Genomic DNA, 12,091 nt, shown 5'->3' with positions numbered 1-12,091 from the left:
CACAAGCCACAGCAGCAGCACAGAAGGGTGGCAATACACCACATACCATACCACCCTTGCTTCTGCACTGCTGTTGGCCATGTTGCCTTCAGAGCTGGGTGCCCGGCCAGCATGCTCCAGTGTCAGGCCACCCTGCTAGTGCTTAATTTGTGCCAGGGTTCAGCTCTGGCACCTCTTTCAATACAAATTAAACACTGGGGGAGGCAGCGGGGCCCAGAGGTGATGGAGGAGGGGTGGGAATCCCAGGGAGCACATGGAGGCCAGGGGTGATGTGGGAAGCGGCACCAAAATACAAGTTCGCCCAGGGTGCCATTTTCCCTAAGGCTGGCCCTGAGGGCATGAGTGTGGCATGCAGCAGGAGATACTGGGGATTCTGCAGGAACAAACAGACATGTTGAGGTGTCTGGTTGATCTTCAGGAGAAACACCTTGAGGCCAGACTCCCTCTGCAGCCCCTCAGAATGGCATTCCTGCATCACCATAGTCTCCCTCTCCCAAACGTACCAGAAGGCGAGGGGGGAACGTGCTATATCCCTTCCACTCAACACTGGGGGAGGGTCGTATGAATAAAAGGTGCACACATGATGATCTTTGACAGGCAAGGCCACTGTATTTAAAAGACACAATCACTGTGTTTTCCCCAATTTTATTCCACTGACTGTCCAAGGTTTCATTCTTTTTCTGATCTTTCACTTCCAATATGTTTGTGCAATAAAAGTCCATGTCCTGAGAATGAAATAATCTTTATTACTTCACACACTGGGGAAAGGAGGTAAGGGGAGGTACAGGGAAACTGAGGCAATGAAGGAGATTTGCTAGAGATATAAACCCAGCAGGCACAGCAAGTTCATAGTATGGGAAGGCACAACTCAAGAAGCAGCGCACAGTACTGTGGGTCTTTACTAAAATGGTTTTTTAAAGCCTCTCTGAGATGCAGTGTTCCATGCTGAGCTCTTCTTATAGCCCTAGTATGTGGCGTCTCAAAATTAGCAGACTGCCTATCCACCTCCACACCCACCCCTGTGGAAAACTTCTCACCCTATAACCATTGGGATATTGCTTTCACTGAGGTCTAACCTAAACTGCACCAGTGACCCTTTAAAAGGCCAAAGGTGCATTCAACCACCATTCTTCACCTCCTCAGTCTATAGTTGAACAGTTCCTTGCTGCTGTCCAGGTGGCCAGTATCCGGCTTCATGAACCATGAGCGCAAGGGGTAGGTTGGGTCTCCCAGGATCACTAATGGCATTTCAAAGTCACCAATGGTGATGTAAGCAGGGTCTGAATGAATGCTTCCCTGACATCTACCTGGGAGGGGGAGAGACTTGGGTGTGCTTATGTAAATACAGTTTACTCCTGCTCTGCTTACATATTCAACAGATACAGCGGTGCCAAAGTAATCAACTTTGGCTGGTGTTGGGTACAAATCACCTTAGTACTGAATGTAGGGGTGGTGAAATATGGTTTCCCATGTTGTAATTATTGTAGAAGTAAATGAAAGCAGGACTGGGCTTAATCTGTCTCAAATGAGGGGGCCACCCTCAGTTGAAAGAACCTCTCTAAGCCAGGGGCTCAAATGTCAGAGTCCTGTGAAAGGCAAGGCAAGGCAGGGCAGGGCAGGGCGTATCCCCAGCCAGGAGGTTGCATACCCTCAAGGGTCCTCCCTAGACTGGTTTAACCTGTTCCTCCCCACTGTTAGAGCTAAATAGGCTTCATTAGGAGCCTCTTCATTATGTTAAATGCCCAGTCAGAGCTGAAATCCCTTGGGGTAGGACTGTGTTTCTGCCCAGCCTGCAAAGAGCTAAAAATCATTGAGAGCTGAAATCACTTAAGATGGGTGATGTTTCTCCCAGCCTGCAAAGAGCTGAAAATTACTAAGAGACTGACGTGCAGAGGTCACAGCAGAGAGGTAGGTGGCAGTAGAAGGTGACTGACAGTCAGCTGGTGAACGAGTGGCTGGGGCGGCAGAGAGGCGCAACAGGTGGTAGAAGGGTGGCTGGTGGAGAGGCGCAGCAAAAGCGGTGAGCAGGCAGCTGGTGGAAGCAGTGAGCAGGCAGCCAGCAGGAGTGGCCAGCAGTGTGGCTGGCAGAGAGGGGTGGCAAGTGCCCAAGCAGCTGAGCAAGTAAGATACCTCTTTACCCCACCCGGGGAGTGGGGGAGGGGGAGGTGAACTCTGCAGATGCATCTCTGAACTGTGGGTCTGCACTGACCAAGGACAGCAACTGTGAGTGGGGTGCAGAGAAGGGCCAGGCATGTGAAAGGGACTTTTTTGGGTTGCTGGACTTAAGAACCTGAGGAGAAAAGGGCACTGCCCAACCTGCTTGGGGGTGGGTCTTTTACTCATGGCTTATGTTTATGAACCCTGTCTGCGGTGTTTTCCCAAATTAACACCGAGTTACTTCCCTCCTTTCATTAAAAGTTTCTTTTCCATGCTCAGACTCCGTGCTTTCAAGTGGGGAAGTATTTGGTGTGTAAATTTCCCAGGTTACTGGGTGGGGGCTCGAGCCAGTTCTGTGTGGTATCAATGGAAAGGAACCCCTAGATATTGAACCTGGTCCTGGTTGCTGCTGGCTCCACCTGGCAGAAGAGTTACAGTTATTTTGCATTCCAGAAAGAAAATCCCTGCTTGCAGCTTTCTGAATAGACCTGTGTTCTTAAAGATGCATGTGTCATGCACCTTCCCTGATCATCCCATGTTGATGTCGGTTAAATGGCCCTGGTAATACACCAGCACTTGCAACACCACTGAAAAGTATCCCTTGCTGTTTATATACTCTTTGGCAAGGTGATCTGGTGCCAAGATAGGGACATGTGTGCCATCTATCATCCCACCGCAGTTAGGGAACCCTATTGCAGCAAAACCATCCAGTATGTCCTGCATGTTGCCAACAGTCACTACCCTTCTTAAGCAAAAGGAGATTAATGGCCCTGCATACTTGGATCATAACAGCCCCCACAGTGGATTTACCAACTCCAACTTGATTCCTCACTGACTGGTAGCAGTCTGGCATTGCAAACTTCCACACAGCAATTGCCACTCGCTTCTCCACTGTCAAAGCAAGTCTCATTTTAGTGTCACTGCAATGCAAGGCTGGGAAGAGCTCCGTGCACAGTTCCTGGAAAGTGGCCTTGCGCATATGGAAGTTCTGCGGCCACTGATCATTATCCCATAGCTGCATAACGGTGCAATCCAACCAGTCAGTGCTTGTTTCCTGGGACCAGAAACGGCACTCCACTGTGTTCAGCTGCTGTGGGACTGCCAGCAGAAACCAGGAATTGTTTCGTTCTATGCCTTCCAGCAGGGCTGCTTGAAGGACATTGCCATGTTCTGCATGGCTGCTCCTCTCCCAGCTCTGGAAATACTGCAGGATAAGATAGGTGGTGTTTGTAATGCTCCAGAGAAGAGTGCACAGCTGAGCAGGGTCCATGCTTCTCAGGAGATGGCATATGTGTGGCTATGCCAGCCTTTAATGGCATGAAATATTATGCGTTTCAGTTGAGATCGGGGTGTGGAGGAGAAAACTGCATCATGGGACGTTGAAGCCATGTTCCCAGTCCCCCTTGTGAGAATGTTTTGGTCCCATGAGGCATTGCAGGCGCTTTCCAAAACCTCCTGCAGAAAGTTGCACTGTGGGATAGCTGCCCACAGTGCATTGCTCTCAGCATGGATGCAAGTGCTGCTAGTGAGGATGCGTTCCACCAACACAAGGAGTGTGGTGTGGACACACACTACTGACTTACTGCGGTGACTGGATATTGATTTAACTGAAGTAGACTTAAGTTTGTAGTGTAGACATGCCCAGAGACATAAGGTAGTGGGGAGTGCTACAGTGGTTCAGCGATTCCTCCTTCTGTGCATGAAGGGGAGAAAGCCCCATTATGTGGATCTGGTGAAGCACTGTCCAGGCCACAGATACCAGAGATGGAAAGGGAAAGGACCTATGAAGTCATCTAATCCATCCCCCTTGACAGTATGGCATTGTTCTCCACAGTACATTTTCAAGTGCTTTATCTAATCTGGTTTTAAAAGTTTCAACTACGGAATTTCCACTATCGTTCTGTGGATTAAACAAAATATTCCCAGTATCTTGTTGGAGTATATGCTCTTCAAACCAAGGAATGTGCTTTCTTTTGTGTTTTTACAGTGCCTAGCACATTGTGGGAGCTAGCAGAATACAAATAAATAATTGCCATATTAAAGGATTTATTCCAGATAATTCATAATGTGAAATGTAAAGGCATAGCACAAAGTACTATGAAAGTACTCGGGTGTATGGATGTGTTTGTGACATACTCACACAAAGAGAGTAGCCCAGCGGTTCTCAAACTTCATTGCACTGTGACCCCCTTCTTACAACAAAAATTACTACATGACCCCCCTAGGGGGGATGGAAGACCGAGCCCGCCCGAGCCCCGCTGCCCCGGGCTGGGGGGCAAAAGCTGAAGCCCAAGGCTTCTGCCCTGGGCAGTAGGGCTTGGGCTTCAGCCCTGGGCAGTGGGGCCCAGGGCCAACACTAGCCTTGGTGACCCATTAAAATGGGGTCCCAACCCACAGTTTGAGAACCCCTGAGGTAGCCTAATATTTCTGTCCTTACAATATTGCTATTTTCAAAATACTGAAAATAGCTGAACTGTCTAGAATTTGCTAACTGCTACTTGCAGTTTCCATCACATCATTTCTGAAAAGCAGGACCTACTTCAGAGGGCGATTATCATCTTTTCAATCCACTGGATGATGGAAATGTTCTATAAATCCCTACGTGGATTTGTCGCCATGTTTCTGGAGGCAAAACAGGAAGCAGTTTCTGCTCCACCAGCTCTACAATTGGATAAGCTGAACATAAGTACTATACAAACAGCTATATCATGGTCAACACTTTCATCCGCTTACATAAAGGTAAAGTCTGACATCATTTTAACATACTAGTGTTTGGGCCTGACATGGACATTTTGGGTGAACAAGGAATACAGTCACAAATCCTTATTGCTCTATAGAGTATACATTCCTATATCCCTCAGGTATCATCTGGCATTTATATAGCAAGTGAGCCTTTTAGGAATAAAAAGGATCAGTATTACAAAATACATAACACGTTCATGCTGTTTTTGTTTAACCAATAGTCAGTGATTATTCTCATAAATAAGATTTAATTCTAAAATCACCTAACATGTAAAGCAAATCCTGGTTCAGAGCCTGGTCAAAGAAACCCAACCACCTAGCTTTCAACTTTTGGTCTTTTCTTCTTTACATTAAATTAACAGTTCTTACACACCTCTGCGGATTCTGTATATTTTATGTACTGAAGATTACTCTCAGCCTGAGCAGGACTACAAAAGAATCCAGATCTTTAGTTTATGGGAGTTCATAAAAGGTACATAGATGCTAAGTCTGAAGTGTAACAAAATATGCCTCTGGCTGATGAAATATTCATGCCTATTTGTCATCAAGGACTAACATCGTTTCTGGAAGACTTTAATGAGTAAATTAGAATACAGAAGTTCTCCCGCCTTTCTACAGAAATTACATGTACAAAAATACCTTTGCTACATTGAACTTTGGGTGTTGGAGTAAGAGGCATCCATAAACTCTCCTGGTAATGTCCCATTTCCATGAAAACCAGTAACTTCAGTATTTAGGATACAGTTTTCATCTGCAAATGATGATTCTACCTCTCAGGAACACAAATCTGGACTTTGTAATAGCCCCATCCAAACTGTACCGAAGATTATGACACTCATGGTCCCACCTGTGGTTCACATTTTCTCCAGGTGTGCATCCTTAGCACTCAGAAATGGAAAGTTACGTTAAACAGAAAGAGAAAGCTACCATAGCTCACCTTGCAATGTTACAAATGTGCCTCTTGCTAAATCAGTGTTACTGTGGCATTCCTTATAAGAAATATCAAAGTAGTGTTAATTACTTGCAAATGGAAATTGCAAAGATGTTGGCCTACATTCTTGGCTGCACTGTAACCACTTTGCGCAAGTCCGTAGCTGCAAACACAAAAGGATCAGGAATGTGATTCTGCAACTGCTCCATACAAGGCAGAGCAAGAGATGAGAAAACAAGAGACAGTTGGTTCTTAGAGCAGAAACCTTTGCAATAATTTGACTGGTGTGACTGCCTGTATCTCACATGATGCGAAACAACTATCCATCAGTTCTGAATAGTGTATTGAAGTAGCAGGAAATCTCCTCAACTCACTCTGTACATGCTCATTCAAAGGAAACTAGAGCCCCAACATTTTACACCACATTCAATCCCAGATTTCAGGACAACATATGCAAAACAAATACTGTAGCACTGCCAACCACATGTTCAAAAATCATGAGTCTGAACACAAGAAATCACGAGACTAGTATTAAAAAAAATCCCAAGATTGCGGAAAAGGGAGGCTGGTTTTTAGGGGGTGTTGTTTTGGTCTGTCTTCTGATTTTGAGATTCCCCTTAATTATCCCCAACAAGTGTGTTACAAACCACAGGTCGAAAAATCAACCTGAAATGCATGAAAAGGTGCAGGCCGCATTTCATCCGTGCACTTGCTCCAACTCCCTTCAATACTCCAAAGAGGAGGAGGAGGAGTTAGAAACAAGGTAACTAACATGGCATAACTGTCTTCTTGAATGAGCATGGAGAGTTCAATCCTTGAGGGGGCCATTTGGGATCTGAGGCAAAAATTCAGGATTGGTCCTGCTTTGAGCAGGGGGTTGGACTAGATGACCTCCTGAGGTCCCTTCCAACCCTCATATTCTATGATTCTATGAAGGAGGTACCAATTCCATACATGAGGAAGGAGGATGAAGTGTGAAGCAGGGCATGTTATTGTAAGGGACAGCCATCAGAGCTTGCCAATTACAGCAGGGGAAATAAATCAATTCTAGTGGAAGAACTGAAGAGATGTAATGTATACTCTTAGAGCACTGGTGATGAGTCTGCGTGCAAGAGAACCTTTCCCTTCATATCTCTGTCAGGGTAGAGCCATTAATTAGGCAATATTTCATTCAAAGCCCTCCCCCCCATTGCAAGACAATCATTTATTGAGCTCTTGCTGCTTTGTTACACGGTGCTGATTGCTGGTTCATTTTCCAGCTGCTCCTGCAGCTCTGACTCTACCACCAACTTTCTGACTTTGAAAAACCTCATTTGCCGTGCTCCCGCTGCTTTGCTGCATGGTGCTGATTGCTGTCTGTCTTTCCCAGGAGGTTCCCAATCTCACTGTGGTTTAGATTACATGACCAGCTTCCTGCCTATATGGCTGTTATCAGAGCCTCCATCACTACTCCCTGAGGTGCTGTTTGTTGTTCTTCCTCCTGAAGTGGTTAATATTCCCTTTATTTTCTTCTTCTCAAGTCATGGTAAAATGCAGACAGGGTAGTTATACAGCAGCTTCACTGCAGTACACTGCACTGGACCATTCCAAAACACATAGACCTACTTTCTCTCTCTTTTATTTGTTACAGCGCTGACTGCAGGACTGCAAGTCTCCCTCTCTCCTGTCAGGGACTGTAGTTAAAAACAGTGAAATCGATAAGTAAAGGGAGTAAGCAGCACTCGCATGAACTGCCAGTAACCATGTGAATGTCTTTGAAAGGCTAAAGGCAGCAAGTGCAAGGTGAGGGGAGGAGAGAGGAGAGATGGCAGAACTGATGAATCCCCCTTTATTTGCAAAGAACAAAGCTCTGACTGACATCATTTTGGGAGTTCTTCAAAGACTCTGGATTTTCTTTAAATCCTTTTTTTCCTGATCACTTTCTGAATCTGTATTTGGCAGATGAAGCCATCCTGTGGACCTCCCTTGCAAGCTAGCGAGGGGTGTGTCTGTGAGGTAAGCACTATCACGCATAAGAACATGGAGGTTTTGCCATGCCTACTGTGATACAGCATGGCCAGAGGGTAGCAGGAGCGTGTTAGAAGGAAGCCTTATTCCCTGTAGAGGGAAGAAAGTTTGCTATACTTAAAGCAATTATAATTATAATTAAAGCACCTGAAGCCAATTAGAGCACCTGAAGCCAGTCACCTGATAAAACCCTCCTGCTTCAATCAGAGAAGGAAAGGAGTTGAAGCAGAGTGGATTGGTGTTGGAAGGAAGCAGAGGAGAGTTTGGAGAACTGCTGCGGTGGGCTAAGACCAAGACCCTAGGTAAAGGGATGCCTGATTTGTGCAGAGGGAGGGCAGGATGCCCCACAAGCTGAAGGGCAGGAGAGGGAAGTAGTCCAGGGGAAGGAACTGCTAGTTCAAGCAGTTTACCGCTATCCCTAGGGCCCCTGGGCTAGGACCCAGAGTAGAGGGCAGGCCCGGGTCCCTCCCTCTCCACTCCCCTCCTCTAGGACACTAGTGGGGCAGTTAATACCTCAGTTCAGGGGCGAGAAACGGTGCTCTAAACCCGCCCCAAGAAGAGAAAGTGCGAGACACAACAAAGTAGTGCCGGCAATTTGCCACACTACCTACAACCAAAATCAAGTCAAAACAAGTTCCCATTTCTTAATTCTAGGGCCTTCATTTATATCCTTATTGATCCTAAAATCTCTGTCCTTCTAGGCAACCACCAAGATCACTCCCTCCCCACCCCCATTTTGGAGAGCAGATGAGCTGCCTGTTTCAAATCTAAGCCTAATCCCTCTTCCTACAGCTGGTCAGCAGGAAGGGTTCATTCAACAAGCAGTTAACCTCTGTGTGGGGAGTGAAACCAAGCACATCCCCTCTGATGGGCAGCTGAGCTTTACCAGGCTACCATCTTAAATATCTGAAGCCACCCTAAACCACTTCTGTCAAGTTACTGGACCAGCCGGCTTCACTGATTGTAATTACTGGTGTATGCCATATTACTATCAAGTTATGGTAGTGCCTCGCTGCTAAAATTGGAAAAATCCCAACCATTACTTTCCTTACAAGGCCGTACAAATGTGATGGGAAATCTGAGCTACTGCAGTCCCAGCCAAGGAAATTATTCTTTTTGTGAATTTATACAGGTCTGTGTATTAGCATGTCACAGGGTTCTCTACTCACCACTGGGCTGCCTCCTGGTGGCTCATCTGGGGATTAGCTCACGACTAGTTTGATGTCCCCTCCTTCAGTTTCTTGCCCTGTGGTCTCGCTTTCTCTCTGGAGTCAGATTATTCCCTTTTCCTCACTCGGGGAGCTCCTTCTTTGTGGCTTGAACGTCTGGCCAGGTTGCTTTAGTCCTCCCCTTCTGGGGTATCAAAGTCCATTGGACGACTGTCTCAGGAAGTCTTCTGGTCCACTACCCACTCTGTGCCATTCCCCAGTGGCTGATAGGGGAACCTGGTCCTGCCAACTACTCCAGGTTCTAACCCAGGGACCCAATGAGAGGCCAAGGTCTGCACAGTCCCAAACCTTGCTGCTGTTTCCCTGGGCTACTTCCTACTTCACCTCTATCAGGCTCCTTCTCCACCCTTCTCTGGGTATGCCCTTCCCTCCAGGCTTCTGTTCTCTCTCTGGTTTCCTCCTTTCCCTCTATAAGCCCAGAGACTGACTGCAGGCCTTCTTTACTGCAGCCCCCTTCTTACTTGCTGCCTCCAGGTTTTAGAGCAGCTTATCCTGCCCCTTACACAGCTGGGCTTCATCATCAATTAAAAGCTTATCAGACTTGACTCTCCTGCAGGTGCAGCCTGTCACAGGGTTAATTGGCCCTTTCTCTCTCCTCACGCCTTGTGTGGGGTAGGCGCCTCATCACATAAAAATCATTAGGTTAGTGCCAAATGTGCCCTTCTTATGGAAACAGATATAGTCAAACTGCAGAAAAATACTTCATTTTCTTCAATAAAATGGAAGTCTGATTTTAATTGAACTAGTCAAACACTTACATGCTGGTGTGAACTGGGAACAGGCCTTGGTTGTCATTGGGTCAGAGACAGTTGATGTTATACATCTAAAACAAACAGCAGGGTCACTTAACCTTAGTCCATTGCTGGATGGCAATTCTTGACCAAGGAAATCAGCGGAGTTTCTATAATACGTTCAGGTTTAAAATCACAATGACAGAGTTTAAGGAAATTAGAGGTATTGCCAAAACCCTTGCCCCACACCTTCTTAATCTTCCAAAATATAAGATTACAGACAAGAGATTATTTTCTAAGTATGGGCCTAACAATAATTTATTTAAGGGGAGCTTGCAGTTTGCCTTTCTGAAGGGAGTTGTTGACAGTCTCCTCTTCTAAAAAAAAAAAAAAATTAAGCAATAGACCCTCAGTTAGCATAATTGTCACCGCTCCATTGTGCACCTTTAGTTTATGTTGGTAACTGTCCTAATGTCTCCTTGCTGGACTTACATTTGGCCCTTACTTTGCCTTTAACAAAAATATCTATTTTGTTGTTGTTGTTATAGAAGAAACCTACAATAGACTTCTCAGCTGAATTCTGATAGAGTTTTTCACTGACATATAGATCTTCGTGTGAACAATGGAAGCCACATCATGTGAATTTTATAAGCAAATGATCCATCTTTCATCACTTTCAATATATTTGTTGCAAAAATAGAAGCCATCCAGGTGCACCTAAGGTCCTGTCAGGTATTATTAAAATAAGTGGTAACCTAGCTGATATTTAGCTCAAAAGTTGCAATTTAATTAAAATTTTATTAGCTTTTTCTATAAATATTGTTATAGATAATGCTTTGCTAAAAGTACAGCAAACATCTTATCCAAAACACTTCATAGGTGGAAAAAAAATTAACAAAAAAATAAGGAAATCTAAAGATGGGATCTTTACAAAGACAATCACGTTTAAAAAGTATTAAACATTCAGGCCCTGATTCAACACAACACAAACACATTCTTAACTATAAACATGTGAATAAACCCATCCCTATGCGTCAAAATCTTTGAGCATATATTTAAATCTTATTGAAGTCAGTACACCTAACTTTTTAATCATAGGAAATTATTCGGATCAGATGCCGAAAATCTGTTTATCTCATCTCATGATCTTCCCTTTGTCTTGCCCTATAACACAGCCATTAATACAATGCTCAGTCTGCCATGGTTTCTCATATGGTAGGTGACATTTATGTTAGGTTTGTTTCTTCAGAAGAAAATAGATTAGAGGAGGTGTCTGACAGGTCTTTATATCCACTTCACAGGCTGCACATAAGGTATAAAGATCATCCATGTAACTATTGACAGAAATAACCAGAGAACAACTGAAGACAACAAGCTGTACACTAAACATGCCCGCTCCTTAAGAATTAAATGCAATTAATCCCAGCCTAGCACTCAGCCCTTCAGGAAGTTTGAAAAACAAAGTCTGGAAATCTCAAAGGGCATAACAACCAGTAATGCAAAAGTACTGCATCCCATCCTATTGCCTCCAATTGACTGTACCCAGGAAGACATTCGGAGACAGCAGGCCAAACGCTTTACCAATAACACATAGAAAATGTCCCGTGGAAAGAGAGAGCCACATACAGCTTTCAGTATTGGAAATCTGGGTTGCTGTATTTTTTGGTCATTTTTGTTTTTAATTACTATAACTAAGGCTATGATTTAGTCAGGGGTATTTATAGTATAAGTCATGGACAGGTCACAAGCAACAAACAAAAATTCATGGTCCATGACCTGTCCATGACTTATACAATAAATACTCCTGACTAAATCTGGGGGGGTGAGGGGATGCCCCAGGGAGCCACTGGTAAGGTGAGGGCCGGGGCCAGTGGCCCAGCTGCCAGAGCTGCTGAACATTGGCTGTTCTTGCCACCCGGGGACCACGGCCAGGGGCCACGAAGTCACAGCTGCTCCTAGGGGCCACTGCCAGGGATCGCCGCTGGAGGCCGCTGACAGTGGCTTCTGCCAGGGGTTGCCGACAGCAGCTGCTCCGGCCACCCTGGGACCACTGCTGGGGGCGACCAAGCAGTGGCTGCTCTGGCTGCCCCCAGGGACCACTGCTTAGATGGTCCCCAGGGCCAGCTGCACTGGCCACTGCTTGGGTGGTCCCCAGGGCCAGCTCCCCGGGGCTGCAAGCAGCAGCCGGTACGGCTGGTCCTGGAGCCCCAGTCATATGCTGAAGTACCATCCATTACAAAAGCAAATTTATTCCAAATACTGGGGAGAGGGGGGGGGGGACATAAAAATCTTTG

The 12,091-nt window shown here is 45.7% G+C and overlaps 1 protein-coding gene across 1 annotated transcript in view; it reads right to left on the bottom strand.

The window, feature by feature from the left end:
* Positions 1-9,407, bottom strand: part of MYO3B (myosin IIIB) — a 334,888-nt gene extending 325,481 nt beyond the window's left edge. Inside the window, exon 1 of the mRNA XM_084643361.1 lies at positions 9,007-9,407. Coding sequence (XP_084499487.1) covers positions 9,007-9,032 — 26 coding nt within the window. The 5' untranslated portion in view covers positions 9,033-9,407. The remainder of the gene's footprint in view (positions 1-9,006) is intronic.
* Between the last annotated feature and the right edge of the window lie 2,684 nt (positions 9,408-12,091).

This window comes from Lepidochelys olivacea (assembly GCF_965140295.1).
Source record: "Lepidochelys olivacea isolate rLepOli2 genome assembly, chromosome: 11".
NCBI classification, from domain to species: Eukaryota; Metazoa; Chordata; order Testudines; family Cheloniidae; genus Lepidochelys; species Lepidochelys olivacea.
Note: the sequence above shows the minus strand (reverse complement) of the source record. Positions and strands in the feature narration are given on the sequence as shown.